General features: G+C 38.7%; 1 protein-coding gene across 1 annotated transcript; it reads left to right on the forward strand.

Moving 5' to 3' along the window:
• The first annotated feature begins 2,165 nt into the window (after nt 1-2,165).
• On the forward strand, nt 2,166-15,662 carry LOC105009567 (olfactory receptor 2AT4). The gene is made up of 8 exons (XM_013134692.3): nt 2,166-2,231; nt 9,340-9,437; nt 9,905-10,090; nt 10,333-10,385; nt 11,547-11,768; nt 12,047-12,163; nt 12,469-12,666; nt 15,395-15,662. The coding sequence occupies exons 3-8, from the start codon at nt 9,947-9,949 to the stop codon at nt 15,660-15,662; spliced, it is 1,002 nt and encodes a 333-aa protein (XP_012990146.3). The 5' UTR covers nt 2,166-2,231; nt 9,340-9,437; nt 9,905-9,946.
• Nucleotides 15,663-16,463: the final 801 nt, after the last annotated feature.

Here is a 16,463-nt window from a genome sequence, read left to right on the forward strand (position 1 = left end):
TATAGCCCAGATCAAGTCCAAAAGGCACTGACAAACAAAATAAAACAAATGAAAATGATAAATAACTTTGACGTTAAACCATATGGTACCATTATAGGTAAAACTACAATCATATCTACATAAAGTAAGCAATTTTATTATATTTGTAGAATAATGTTCACTTCATTAAATTAGCAAGACAAAGGATTACACATACTTGTGGTTTAAACCAGAGTACAACAGGTCTAATATATATACCGTATCTCACAAACGTGAGTACAGCCCTCACATTTTTGTAAATATTTGATTAGAACTTTTCATGTGACAACACTGAAGAAATGACACTGCTACAATGTAAAGTAGTGACTGTACAGCTTGTATAACAGTGTAAATGTGCTGTCCCTTCAAAATAACTCAACACCCAGCCATTAATGTCTAAACCGCTGGCAACAAAAGTGAGTACAGCCCTAAGTGAAAATGTCCAAATTGGGCCCAAAGTGTCAATATTTTGTGTGGCCACCATTATTTTCCAGCACTGCCTTAACCCTCTTGGGCATGGAGTTCACCAGAGCTTCACAGGTTGCCACTGGAGTCCTATTCCACTCCTCCATGATGACCTCACAGAGCTGGTGGATGTTAGAGACCTTGTGCTCCTCCACCTTCCGTTTGAGGATGCCCCACAGATGCTCGATAGGGTTTAGGTCTGGATACATGCCTGGTCAGTCCATCACATTTACCCTCAGCTTCTTTAGCAAGGCAGTGGTCGTCTTGGAGGTGTGTTTGGGGTTGTTATCATGTTGGAATACTGCCCTGTGGCCCAGTCTCTGAAGGGAGTGGATCGTGCTCTGCTTCAGTATGTCACAGTACATGTTGGCATTCATGGTTCCCTCAATGAACTGTAGCTCCCCAGTGCCGGCAGGACTTATGCAGCCGCAGACCATGGCAATATCACCACCATGCTTGACTGTAGGCAAGACACACTTGTCTTTGTACTCCTCACCTGGTTGCCGCCACACACGCTTGACACCATCTGAACCAAATAAGTTCATCTTGGTCTCATCAGACCCCAGGACATGGTTCCAATAATTAATGTCCTTAGTCTGCTTGTCTTCAGCAAACTGTTTGCGGGCTTTCTTGTGCATCATCTTTAGAAGAGGCTTTCTTTCTGGGACGACAGCCATGCCGACCAATTTGATGCAGTGTGCCGTGTATGTTCTGAGCACTGACCCCCCCCACCCCTTCAACCTCTGCAGCAATGCTGGCAGCACTCATACGTCTCTTTCCCAAAGACAACCTCTGGATATGATGCTGAGCACGTGCATTCAACTTCTTTGGTCGACAATGGCGAGGCCTGTTCTGAGTGGAACCTGTCCTGTTAAACCGCTGTATGGTCTTGGCCACCGTGCTGCAGCTCAGTTTCAGGGTCTTGGCAATCTTCTTATAGCTTAGGCCATCTTTTATGTAGAGAAACAATTGTTTTTCTGTACAATGTTGACATCAGCAAACCGCTCACCCACATAACGCCAAATACACTGTCTGCCATCTGCCCTTTACAGTGAAAACCGGGATTTATCCGTGAAGAGAACACATCTCCAAAGTACCAGACATTAACTCCTCCGCGTCCAGACTGAAAATGAATCGCGAATGTGCTCTGCCAGAGTGTCTCTTTTGGGTTACTTTTGACAGTCCCAAGCCCAGATAAAGGAGTGTTGATTTTAAAAAAAATAAAAAATAAACAATCGACAGAAGAAAGTTAATTTGTAGTTCTAAACATATTTAGGGTGTTTTTACTCACTTTTTGTCTCTCCTACGACGTTATTCCTCTCCTACAGAGAGCGTCCATCGCGTGCAGTTTGCTGCAGTTTTCTTAATCCATGACCATGATGATATCTCCCCTTCTGTGTCGCTCTAAATGTAATTTTTTTTTCTAGCCTTTTGATTTTGACTTAAATCGCGCCACCTTTTTTGATTTGTTCTTTGTTTTTTTGCTCAGGTGATTATTTCTTGTACATGGACAACATTTGTAAATACCCATGTATATTATTTTCCCCAACGAGAGTTTGTATGTTAAAAAATAAAATAAAAATCTATTCATTATGCTGATGGGAAATAATGCAAATTAGGCGATTACGTCATTTAGCGACTTCTAGCGTCTTTTAAGACAGCCAATATCGCCTTTCCTTACTGAGTTGGCAACACTGCTCAGACTGAATTCACTGAAAAGTTGTGCTGCTTCTCTCCTGCTTCCACAGGTTCGTAAAATACTCTTTAAAAGACGTTCGTTTTGGGTCGAAGTTGTGTGATTTGTATGAACATGTTAGTTAGGATAATCTGCAAACAAATGTGTGAATGATGGAGCTGTAACTGTTTTATTGAATGTGAAGGGAACGTGAATTTTTCCACCAGGCAAAAGCTAGCCATTCATGGTGCTAGTAGTCGGGAGTCATCCAGTTTGTATTTGAGTATTCGGTTTGTCTTATGAGTTAATATATTATATTCTGATAATGTACTGTCATTTGTATAATATACATACGTTTTAAGAAGCTACACTTTACAAGTTACGGTTTTGGCGCGAATTTAGTATTAGGCGCGCTCGTTTCAGAGGCACTTTTAATAGCTAATTTGAGTAGATGTAGCTATGCCTGGAGGGAACGATTTATTGTTTTACTGTATTGAATAATGTCCAGTAAGTAATAGTAATCAAAATGGACATGTCAAATTTATACAATTACTCAGGACATGTTATCATATTACATGGCATACACAAACAGTTATATTGATAGGGATAATTACACCTGACTATTCTGCTTTCATCTGAATAGATTAGTTAGCTAAGGGTGAATATATTATAGTGAATGACTGTTATTGTATATGTATGGATGGTTGTTGGAATACGTCTGGAGGTTAAGAATTAATTGTATAATGAAATGTTTTAATGAACAATTTTTAATTGTTGAGATGATTTTGGAAGAAATAAATATGTGCTCAGACCGAATGCGCTAAAAGTTTTGCTGCTTCTTTTCTGCTTCCACAGACTTAATTGCCTGTGTGGCACTTGCTACTAGCCCAGGTAACCCCTAGGCCTGAGGCCGGTAACATTTGTACAGTGGTGAAATAACGATTGCGTACAGGTCGTCAAGGGAGAGAGTAATTCAATTATTTACTGCAGCATTTGATAGTCTAGTGTTCATGATGTTACTGACTCAACACTCTCTTACAAACTCAATCTTACAAACTCGACGTCAAAGAAACTTCCAGTCGTCCACTACTATATAGACATTGCAGGAGAGAATACACAACACAGTACTGTAAGCCCACTGGCCAATTACTGTCGCGCTTTGAACCTGACCTCCTGTGTACGGATAAATGATGGTTCTTTTGTTATTTAATCTGAGTTCTAGGGTTTTAAAGTCCGCCTGTCACTATCTTGACATTTTGGCCTCTAAAATGGTAATCCTTTATAGTAGAAGGAAGTGCTTTATATTCCGGGATTCTGCAGACCCTCAGCTACATGAAAGATGTTTTGAAACCCCTTTTTGTGAGACACTTACATAAGTAATAATGTGAAATAGTCAGAAAATTTGCACAAATTTTGGATTAAATTGAAATAAAATAGTGAAATTTGACAGGTAGGCTGTTTTACATTACATTTGGATATCCCCAGGGGTTCAGAATAAGTAAAAGTTGAATTGTTTTGAATTTATAAAATGAACCTGCAATTCTTGTCCACATCCATTTTTTTCTCAAACATTCTGAAAATCATTGTAAATGCCCAAATGGGGTCACTGAAATTATTGTCATATTGTACTTCCAAAACCACCTCTAGATGGCAGTCCCTTCTTTTTTGTACTCTGAGGATTTTTTTTTTTTTTTATGGGGTGTCTTGAATAGGGGGTGCCTTTATTTCCTTTGGAATTCCCTACATGTGCCATATCTGGAATTGGTGGATTAAAACAGGGATGTGTCCAGTCTTCCTTTGGATGGTTATATCCACAGGTGATACATAACACAGCATAGGCGCACATTTGACCACTGCCTACTGTACCGTTATTTCAAGTATAGGCCTAGTAATTCCACTAAAACAATGCAAAATAATAAACATTATCATAGAATAGCATTTTGGCTACACTTACCCTATTTTACAATGGATTGATTACATCCTGATACTTTTCATTGTCTGAATGTTCAGACCCATTTTCAATATCCTCGCTCTCCATAATCATTTATTCCACTTCTTTCTCCGTGAATATCCATTTGGCAATTTTTTTTATCAACTGAATGCGTCTTCAATGCAATCCAAGTGCATAATGACTTTATTGGGAGCATGGTAAGTGCAGCACGCGCCTCTCCCCCTGGCGTGCTCGGTCGCTCTTTCTCTTTTGGGGAAGGGGGTGACCTGGATAAACTACGCATTAGATTGGTTTATGTATTTTAGACTTCTCAACAACAGAAAAAGATCAAGTATAATTAGTTATGGCTGCTGCTGAAGTCTGGAAAGACTACTGGTGATCAATATTTGTGATAACGATTGCGGGTCTTCTGGTTTACGAAAGTACACAAACGAGATGTTGTTATTTGCAGTGAATGTCTTTGTTCCCGTGGAAAATAAATGAAACCTGTAACTTCTACCGTTCCGGAGCAATGAATAAAAATGTGACCTAGACGTACTGCGCGTCAACTAGCGGTTTTGTGATCGTAATTGTGGGGATTCTAGTTGACGAAAGTACACAAACGAGACGTTGTTATTTGCAGTAGAATATCAATAAAAACGTGGAAGAAGAATTAACCATCTAACTTCTATAGTTACGGACCAGTGAATAATGCGCGTCAACCGACTTTAAACATAACAAGCATAGATTCATAGACTTCTACATTCCCCCCTATCACACATGTAAGAAAAACATTACACTTATGTTACAAATGATTAAAACACAACAACAAAAAGGAGTTTCTGACCAATGAGGTCTTTTTTCCTTAAAAGATAATGAATGTAAATAATACATCGAAGTCCAATATTGGGATTGTCATCGTACAGTTTCCAATATGTCTTGCGGGAAACAAACCTTCATACATATGAAATCACCATATCAGTTAATTTAGGAAAATCTTACATTGTAAGGAATGAAGTTAGTGTCCTTTAGTTCTTGTCTTCAGTTTTCTCTGTCTTGTATCAGTGATGTAATGTTAAAATATCAGTTATTGCAGTCAGTGTGAAACCAGCAAATTGACTGGTTGTCCTATCAAGTCAGTGTTGGTGTGTAGTGGAGTAGTGAGTTTCCAGATTTACACCACAACAGTGTAGTTCACTCTGTTGGGACCATGTGACCTTTCCAGTCAACTGGCCTGTGGTATGTGGAGTCCTTCAGGACTCTGGTGGATTCTCTGCTGTCGATGATTAATCCAGAAATGGAGTGTGAAGCCAAGTGATCTGACCCTGGCATCATTCTGCCATGTGAGTGGTCAGGAAGATTTAGAACAGATTCATCCAGTGTGGTTGTAGTATTCTTTCTAGAACATGCTGTTGGTACTGAGGCTCAGTTGTCTGTGTCCAGTCAGTAACGTGATGTATCATCAGAAAAGGGGTTGTGATGTCCCGATCTGTTGAAAGTTTAACTGCAAAACAACAATTAGTGTGGTTTAACAGTCCATCACACTTTCATCCACTGGGTATTCTTCCTTGAACTCCCAACAACGAAGACAATAGATCAGTCCTGAAAACTTGTGGATCTCAGAATTTCCAGCATTAGTGTGAAGCTTACACCCTATTAAGGCAAGTTTCCATAATAGTTTGTGTCAAATTTCCTTTTTCATACAGAACTGGCTTGGTTGTTGTTTGATTCCTTGTGCTATATTAATGAACAATAGCAAATAGCAGTGGAATAAGATTGCCAGACAAGACCTTGTTTAGCCAAATCAGAAAGGATAGATCTATTCTATTGAACCATTAAAATGTTAGACGTTACATACAAACAATTTCCAAATAAACACATTCTGTAAATGGATGATGTAAAACATAAATGCCAATGCTTTGTTACAAATATGCAAACATAAACTATTTTTTTTCTTCATGTAAGTCTTTATAAGTACCAATTTGATTTGCTTTGAACTCTCATTTCAGCTCTTTCAAATCATAATCAGTTATCATATAATACATTCCCCCGTACATGAAAAATTGAGAATTGGTAATAGGGATGGATCTGGAATCCATTCGATAAGGAGTTTCATACTGAATATTCATCAAAAAACAAAATGGAAATGTTAAAAATACAAACATTCACAAACACAATCAAATACAATACAGTCGCTTGTGTGAAGGAATTATAAATCATATAACCTATTGACAAATTTGTCTAACAGCTAAACATGCCTCACAAAATATCAGTTTGCCTCTAGTGGATAAGCTGCTTAACTAAATAGGAGACACAAACTCCAGCCCATGTTGCAGAGGTTTACCTGCTGCAATGACCAGGGCGATTGTATTAGCGTATCTACAGCACCCAAATTTAGCATTTTCACAGACACCTGCCAAACTACCGCATGACAGACACAAACAATGATCTTGATTAACCTTCAACATTTTCGGGAAATTATCCACTTTTGATTGTTTATTTCAAATTGTGGCGGTCAGCCAAACCCAAAATCAAACATTTATGCATATCTTGTCCACGTCTGTGGTTCTATTGACATTAAGATTGTTCTATTATCAAAAATGGGGAATTACTTTAAGTCTATACCCTTACTTCAGTTGGTTTCAAAACCATACATTTCAATGTTAAAGCTAATGAGAGGAAAATATATTTAGCTTTCACTTAATGTTTGATTGTTCCAAAACTGAATATGCTCATGTTGGGGACATGACCACAGGTCAGACAAGACTTAACACTCAAATTTAACCTTAGTAATAGGCTACACTGATATAATGGGGAACAATGGTAGGGGCCATCCCAGGGGGTCTGCCCCCCTTCCTGGAGCCCATGGCTTTACCCAGTTATGGTAAGCCAGAAATAAAGGCCATGTATAAGTTATTACACACATAAAAAATCTGACATTGTCCTCAGATTGTCTGTACTAAGATGTTATTTTTTCAACCATCAGTTATCCTGCATTAATTGAAAGTTCAGATTTATTGTCATACCCATCTAATATTGTTGCGGTTTTTAAAAATGTGCTTTTCTTATCTACACAGTAACTCACAATAATGGTGATGGAAACTCACAATAATGGTGATGTAGACAAAACAGATGTATGATGTCACTAAAATCAAAGTACATCAATGAGTAATCCCAAGGACACTCAATCTAGACCTTAAACACTTTTACATTAATCAACCCTTTTAGAATTTAAACTCCATCAATGAGTATCAAGTATTATCTCAGATATCATTGGTAAACAAAGAAAAACCAAACTCAGTTCAGCATTTAAAAGAGGTCATGCAATTTTATTGTGGGGAATAAACCTGATTTGGCAGTTTTACCCCATTTTTTAGGCAATGACCAATGACTATTGGATTCAAATTCAGTCTTCATGGGACACTGTGTTTACCCTATGTGTACTAGCTAACAGCTCAGCAAGCGGCAACAAATTACCAGGTGGTGGTAATTACATCGTCGTGAGAACAATGTAAGAACTCTGAATCAATGCTTATGAAAACTCACATTATTTCATTGTATCATCCATGATTCCAGGGTCCCATGGCAGAGACTCTTGTGACTGCTGTCGTTCGGCAAGATGGACCTGGCATCTTCATCCATTTTGCATCTTCATCCATGATTGCCTCCTTTCCTGCCTTACCAATGTTGTCCTCTCTCTGCCATCTTGGCTTTCCTTTGTTACAACTTCATCTGTACCCATTCACGGCATGAATGCATAATGCATTTCAGAGGCTACAGTGCTGCTCCTGTCGTATTTGTACAACTGGACGGCATTATATTTTACTTGTACAAGTCACAGTATAACCACCCAAAACACAATACCGCATTATGATCTCACACGAATAGCAATGTTAAGCATTTTGTCATGGTTCAGAGGCAGGACACGAGGCGCATAGCTATATATTGTTCCTCCTGAATCCGAGGTTCTACTATCGGCCGTATTCTCCTCTCCGTCCCACTGGGAGGAGACCCCATGGAAGACCTAGGACACGCTGGAGGGACTATGTCTCCCGGCTGGCCTGGGAACACCTCGGTGTCCCCCCGGAAGAGCTGGAGGAAGTGTCTAGGGAGAGGGAAGTCTGGGCATCTCTGCTTAGACTACCGCGACCCGGCCCCAGATAAGCAGAAGATGATGATGACGTCAGTGACCTATTATTTATATACTATGTATGTATTCTTTGGGTGATGAGCTATCTTGGCTATTTTCTAAACAAATCTTTTGGAATTAAAATGTTCCACCTTGGTCTGATCAGACAGTAACGCATATTCCAACATGGGTAAGGAAATACATTTTTATCAAAAAAGGCTTCTTGCCATTCATTCTTGCCAAAGGAAAATATTTGCTGTGTTTTTTAATATATTATATGAGTGTGCTTTTCCAGTCATAAATTCCTACAGCTTGCCTCAACTTGGCATCACAACTTGGCATCTCAGGGACCACCCAGACTGTTCAGAGACCCAGAACTCAGGGATGTCTGGTCACTTCTTCTTACGTGTGTGTATGTGAATATCAGTAGCCTGATATTGTGTGGAGATGAACGAGGAGGGCCGTAGTAACTTATATTCCAAAGTAATAAAATGTATTCCAACCAAGAACTATAGTGACAATACAAAACAGTTACATACCAACACAATTCTACGTCATCCCAACTAGTCTAAAAGTCTAAGTATACCATGAGACACACTATAGGACAAAGGTGTGCTAGGAGTTTCTGTTAATTATAGACTCCTAAATACCCTTTTTATAGTCTATGCATTTGTAATATTGTATCGCTAAAATAAATATGTAGAATGCTTTTTGGTCATTATTATCCATCAGATTCACAGCCTGAACAATTAACTTTCCACAGTGAGTTTTTTCTCTCCAGAATATGTAACAGCAATTTTAATGGCTCACGGGTAGGGATAATTATGAGGCATTTGATTCATTAGAGCCATTTCTTTAGTCTGTGTTAACTGGGAGCTCACAGGGCACCAACAAGTTGATTGCTTATGTACCACATTTACTTTCTTAACTTTCCTTACAAATTTCCCATCATTACACCAATGTTACCATACATACAAAATGTAAAGTCTCCATGTCAAACATAGGCAGTTACAATACATACGGAATAAAATGCTATGAAAGTGCCAGCTATGAGGTAAGAAGATGCCCTTATTTTTTATCCAGTAACTGACATCCTACTACTGACACGCCATTGGATTACAGGTATAATAGAGGAGGTGGTGTCAGACCCAGGACCACAAATTGGTCTTCAGTCCAACAGACATCATCACACTACTGAAGACAGACTGTGGTAAGACCAGGTAAGACACATTTGTAGATCTACCATGTTAGACATTGTACTGTATTGTGGGTTCATTGGGTAGCAATTTACCTAATGGAGGGAAACATAAAGGCAGCATCAGTTGTACGTTATTATGTCTTGTATAAATAAATGTGGATATTCACACAGTTTTTTCACATGATGATGCATCTGCTTTTGTTTAATTACCGTATTTATGAATGTATTCTCCTTTACAATTTGTTTTTAGATTGCAATTGAGATGTTTACACCATTAGCTGCTGGAAATGAATGTGAAACAAGGAACATTGCTCAGGGCAACTGCATTGAATATAATATTATTATTATTTTATAACTTTTTCATTTTATTAAATGTTGTACTTAAATAATTGCCTTGCAATTATTGGTGCATACATTATACTTTACACAACTAGGGAATTATCTTTATGTTTTGGATTCATTTATTAATGTGTAATGATGTATTTCAAGTTTGTTTCCAGCCAGAGAGAACTGATAACACCACCAGTCAGGATGAATTCCCAGACCTCTAACCTTAGCCTAACAGAGAACATAACCATCATCCGACCCCCTTACTTCTACATCAGTGGATTCACAGGGATCCCCCACATCAAGTACTACTATGTCTTCCTCTCCCTTGTATACATCATCACTCTGGTTAGTCTATAGCTTTGGTCCAGGGATTAATGTAAGGTCAGCTAGTCGATCCACTTGAAAATGTTTTAATTCTTTATAACAACAACACCTAAGTGTAGTAGAATATATGTACATGTATATAAATATGTACTACAGGGTCATTTGGGGGTTATGGGGCTATAACTACTTCTTGAAAAACGTAATTCTTCTTGAGGATCAACAGTACGTTAAGTATTTAAAATGTATATGTGTATTGGTTCTAGATGGGCAATACCTTCGTCATGTTTGTCATCTCCATGGACCGCAGTCTCCAGAGGTAATTAGTTCTCTTATCCTGAGCAGCTCACTTGTTAAAGAGATGCTGTTTTTAACAGGGTCTGAGTCTTCTGATTTAACTGAATGTGAGAATTTGAATCAGAAATTCTATACAGAATTTTGCTATGTTTATTCATTCATTTATTTGGAAATTCTACATTTAGTTCAGTCCCAATACCCAACTTGACAAACAACAACACAAACGAGGGTCTGGGTGAAGCACAGGGTTTGTTGGAGAGCAAATATTTGGCTGCTGGTTCCTTCCATATTGCCCCCATCAGTTCAGGCATACTAACTGGTTACCTGACTGCTTCCCAATGACACTTCAGAATCCTAAGTACTAGTATGTCCAACGAGTTGCATGTTTAAAGATTGTTTAAAGATTGCGAATGACAAACTACAGATCTTCATGATTTTCTTCTTTTTTTCTGTGAACACAAAATTACACATTACTATTATATACATAGTTAAATATTGCTAATGTATTACAATAATATAGATTTTGACATTTGTCTGCATGAACTACTATGTTTTTTTAAACCAAAATAAAAATAGATTGAAGAAATCTTTTGAGTCTCATGTTGACTACAAAACCCACTCTGCAATTCTCTTTCAACACAAGTGCTGGGTGGCTAAGTAAATTTTTACCTCAGTGGATGGTATGCCATTAGTAAACGTAACAATACAAAGTCTATGATGTAGTTAGATAAATGTATAATTGCTTTACCAAACTCAGTCAGTTTAGGGCTGATCATGTACTTTAAAGAAATGTTAATGAAATGTGTATTTTGTTGTGACAATACTTATGGATGGATGTGTTCTAGACAAATATGCCCATACCATCTATTGGATGATAAACCCATCAGGAGTTAAGGTAATTGTTTTGAGGCGTTATGAAATGTGATGTTATCCCGCAACTTCATTCCCAAAAATGGAATGTGAAGATACATTTTCAAATTTCTCAGACAGACCACATAGAAGTAAAATCATACTTACTCTTTATTAAACAATTGGCTTTTCCCAAATGCAATTATTTTGGTTTCTGGGGTCGGATTAATGTCCTGTGTATGTCAATGTTAGATGAATCTACAGGTATTCATTCTAATAACACTCATTCAACATTTTCCCATTGCAATAATGAAGTCATATGTTTTCCTTTCAGCCCCAAGTACATCGCCGTGTTCAACCTGGCCCTTACAGATGTATCTGGGACAACAGCCATGGTCCCCAAGCTCCTGGATATGTTCTTGTTCAACAGACAGTTCATCTCCTACAACCAATGCCTCACCAGCCAATTCTTTGTCGTCATCTTCTACATCATGCAGTCCTTCAACCTCACCATCCTTTCCTATGACAGACTGGTGGCCATCTGCTGTCCACTCAGGTCTCAGTTAATAGATACAATGAAAAGGTTACATTTAATTGAATTCAATATTTTGATAATTAGCTCCTGTGGGATTAACAAAGTAATGCATTTTGAATCAAATATTTGCTGAATATTAAAAAAAAAACATTAATACAAAATGGATTAACAAAATCTGATATAAGTATAGAAATTATATTGACAGAGGTCTCAATCCAATCATGTCTGCACTTCTACAATGGTAATTCACTTTGGTTAAGAGCTTCTGCTATATATTTACCAACTTATTTTCACTACAGGTACAGCATGTTAATAAGTAACAGGTCCATATTTCAGCTGACCGGTGCTGCCTGGGTGTTGGCTGTATTAGTCGTTTTGATCTGTATTGGATTGATCACCCGCCTCTCCTTCTGTGGGTAAGTACCCCAGCGGCTTATTAGGTAGATATGTAGCTGAAAGACTTGTGCTGGGAGTATAATACATTTCTGTTCCTTGTAACACACGGACAGTAACAAAGCCCCTGAGGTGACTTGAAGAAGAAAATTATTCAAGAAAAGCACAATCTTGTTCCCTCAAAAAAATTATCATAATTTTAATTATTATTATTTTGTTCCCTGAAAATACATTTTCATGCCTCAAAAAAAAATATCCTGGGAAAATGTTTGCTACACGTCAACTTGGGCCTCAGTAGACAGTACCATTGCATTGTCTTGTATTGTAGGTCTGTGGTGATCAACAGCTTCTTCTGTGACCATTATCCTCTGTACAGTCTGGCAGCCCCCTGTTCTGACGTGCTCCCTAACCGTGTGATGTCATACCTCATCCCCTGTTTAGTCCTCTATATTCCCATGATCTTCATCATAGCATCTTACATCTGTATCATCCATGCACTCTTCACCATCACACTTCCCCAGGACAGGTGAGAAGGAATACTGATCTGTGCTATGTACCTGTATTTACAAATTGTTATTCCCTTTTGGCACACTTCTAGCCTGGATCATGTTCATAATGATAAAATCATTAGGGGATTTTTACTAAGCATTATTGTGACTTTATTGGTAAATCCTCAAATAAATCTGCACAGAGAAAACACATTTTAAAATAGTAGTATATTGCTGGCTATTTTTACATTAAAGATTACTTCATTTGATTAAAATGATAAAGCATCACATATCCTTGTTTTTGAAACCAGAGTGCAAGAAGTCTATATACACTACCGTTCAAAAGTTTGGGGTAACTTAGAAATGTCATTTCTTTCAAAAGAAAAGCAATTATTTTGTTCATTAAAATACATCAAATCAGATTTATCAGATTTATTGATATATCAGCAACAATCAGTCCTGCGTCCTAATGACACTTTGTGTTTTTTTATCCAGGTTTATCATTTTAAAAGGCTAATTGATCATTAGAAAACCCTTTTGCAATTATGAAAGCACAGCTGAAAACTGTTGTGTTGTCAGGGCCTGACTGCAGGGTTGCCCTCTAGGCATCTCTAAGTTTGGTTTTGTTGGTCCCCAGTTAGAGGCAGTTGCCCTGCCTCATCTGGAACAGGACCACTGCGCTCTGTCCCTAGACAAGGCTGACGTGAGGTGGGCTTTCAAAAGGCCCAGCAAGCATTCCAGATGACTCCCCCCTTACAGTTTTTGGGGGGATCATGGGGTGTTTGAGGGGTGTGAAGGAGAGCCTGCATCCCAAGTTGAGGGTGTCCTGTTCTTGGACATGGTGACATGCAGGAGGCAACCTCCAGCCAGGCCTTCCATCCTTGCCTGCTGGTCCCAGCTCCCCAAACCCAGATGCCTGTCCCCAGCTCCACAGTACCTCCATTGCCGGTACCCAACCCTATTGTTTTTCTGAGAAATGAAGGCTATTCCATGCAATAAATTGACAAGAAACGGAATATGTCGTACAATGCTGTAAACAACTCCCTTTACAGAGCAGAAGGCAATGTGAAGGTATGGGGGTGCTTTGGTGGTGGTAAACCATTTTGCAATGCTATGCCATACCCTTTGGAAGGAACTTGATTGAAGCTACTTTCCCCATACAACAGGGCAATGACCCAAAACGCAGCTCCATGCTCTTGACAGAACTATTTAGAGAAGAATTCAGCTGGTATTCTGTCTTTAATGGAATGGCCAACCGAATCTCAACCGTATTGAGCTGTTGTAGGAGCAGCTTGACTATGCTACGTAAGTATCCATCAAGCCAAACCAACTTGTGGGAGGTGCTTCAGAAAGCATGGGGTGATATTTCATCAGATTACCTGAATAAATTGACAACTAGAATGCCAAAAGTCTGCAAGGCTATAATTGCTGGAAATGGAGGATTCTTAAAAGAAAGTATGCTTTGAAGGACACAATGATTATTTCAATTAAAAACTTTAATTTCTAGCCTTGTCAATGACTCTATTTCCTACAAATGTTGCTATATTTCCTATTCAAAATAATTTCATATATGTTTTCATGGAAAACAAGGAAATTTGTACGTGACCCCCAATGAATTTGTACGTTACTATTTTGAACGATAGTGTATCTTTAGAGTATTGTGGATACAGTTACCAGCCCCATCAAAATGTTCACCTTTTGTTGCCTTACAGCCTGAAATGAAAAAATAAAAACTGTAACCCACAAGTGCATTTTTTTTTTATTTGAAAATATATTCAAAATGAAACAGTATTGATCTGAACATCCCCTGTTTTAATACTTTTGCTTTAATTACAGCCATGAATGTGTCTCTAATAACTTTGCACTCCTAGACTGTGAAATATTTGCCCATTCTTCCTTGCAGATTAATTCAAGCTCAGTAAAATTGCATGGTGAATTCTCATGGACTGCAATCTTCAGGTCATTCCAGAGATTCTCGATGGGATTTAGGGGGGGGGTGCTGACTTGGCCACACAAGGACATTCACCTTTTTGTCCTTCAACCACTGTATGGTTGCTTTGGGGGCGTGCTTTGGGTCATTGTCATGTTAAAACAACTACCCTCATTTTCACAGTGGGCTGCAAGTTGTACTCTAGGATCTGTCGGCATTTTGTCTATTTTCCCTTCTATCCTGTCAAGTGCTACAGTCCCTGCTGAAGAGAAACACCCCACAACATGATGCTGCCATCACCGTGCTTTACTGTGATTGGCAGGTGGAAAATGTATAGGGTTTTTGCCAGACACACCATTTGCATTCAGGTCAAAAAGGGAGTCTCTCTGATTATCCTTGCCCGGTTATCCAGTTTGGCTGGAAGGCCAGATCTATGCAGGTTCTGGGTGGTGTCATCCACCAATCCACCACTTCTTAATCTTAACTGCACTCCAAGGAATAGACAAAGCCTTTGAAATCTTTTTATATCCATCCCCTGACTAGAGCCTTTCCACAACTTTGTCTCAGATCTTTCAATTGGACCTTTCTGCCCATTGTGGAATCTTTGCTCTAATAAGCAGTGCAGTTTTATAAGAACAACTGCTTTTATTCTGAACTAAACACAAGTCCCTACAATTGATCACAGAATCCCTACTGAGTGGCGCTCCTATTGGCATCACAGTACTGAAAGGAGTGATTATTTTGGTTTCAAATAAAAAAACATGCCAATAAACTGAATATACTGACATACTATTTATATATCTCTTCCCACCTCTCCCTCCACCTCTCTGTTTCAGACACAGGGCCATAAAGACATGTACCGCACACCTGATACTAGTGGCCATTTACTATCTGCCCGTTAATATCACCTACCTTTTTGTCTCATTCCTCCCCTCCAACATACAGATTCTCAACCTCTCCCTGACCTCTGTGCTGCCTCCCATGCTCAACCCCATCATATACGTTCTGAAGACAGAGGAGTTCAAGGTATCAGCCAAGAGGCTCCTCAAAAGAGTAGCTCAGAGAGCTGTGGGTCCACTAATGTTAACATCAAGAACCAAATGATGTCTATTTTATTTAGATTCACTATTTTCATCTCCCTTTCTGAACAAGAAATGTACTATGTTGATAAATATTTATTTAACAACATTTTGCAACTCCCAATTCAACTGTGGAAAGATGTGGTTTGACTTAAAATGTAATGACTTAAAATGTTATAATATATATAATGACATGTTCATACATATTCTTTTCTTTTTAGAATGTTACATTTTCCTGCATGATCTCCTACAGATTGAAATTCAGGAATTTTTTTCATTATCTTTTTTACCTGTACATTGACGGATTAATTAATCTTGCTTGAACAAAGATCACGCAGAATTTTTTCTAAAGTTACCCAATTATTTAGTTATTTTGGTTTTTACATATTCTGCTGAATTGATTTTTCTAATTAAATGGAAATTCTATCTTGCTGTCCATCCTTACAGTTGTATTCCGCTTGCAGGTCAGTGCCAGGCAGGTAGGGTTGCACCGTTCTGGTAAAGTTCCCTGGTTTTTGCAGTAGATCCTGTGATTTCTTGGGGGGTGGGGAAATTGGTATCGATTTTCCCACCTTTCTGGCCACTGTACTATGCAAAGAAAGACTTCTGGGATATATACACCAATCAGCCATAACATTATGACCCCCTGCCTAATATTGTGTAGGTCCCCCTTTTTCCGCCGAAACAGCATTGACCCGTCGAGGCATGGACTCCACTAGACCTCTGAAGGTGTGCTGTGGTATCTGGCACCAAGACGTTAGCAGCTGAGCTCTGCAACACAAAAAGGCCCTGTCTCCGCCCCAAGGTCTTACACTGCTATATTATT

Source organism: Esox lucius, chromosome 7 (assembly GCF_011004845.1).
Source record: "Esox lucius isolate fEsoLuc1 chromosome 7, fEsoLuc1.pri, whole genome shotgun sequence".
NCBI lineage: Eukaryota > Metazoa > Chordata > Actinopteri > Esociformes > Esocidae > Esox > Esox lucius.

What these genes read in the sequence shown, in the direction of transcription:
- LOC105009567 (XM_013134692.3), top strand. Translation starts at nt 9,947, where the DNA reads ATGAATTCCCAGACCTCTAACCTTAGCCTAACAGAGAACATAACCATC. An exon ending in TTGTATACATCATCACTCTG is followed by an intron (nt 10,091 to 10,332) that starts GTTAGTCTATAG and finishes TATTGGTTCTAG; the next exon opens with ATGGGCAATACCTTCGTCAT. An exon ending in ATGGACCGCAGTCTCCAGAG is followed by an intron (nt 10,386 to 11,546) that starts GTAATTAGTTCT and finishes TTTTCCTTTCAG; the next exon opens with CCCCAAGTACATCGCCGTGT.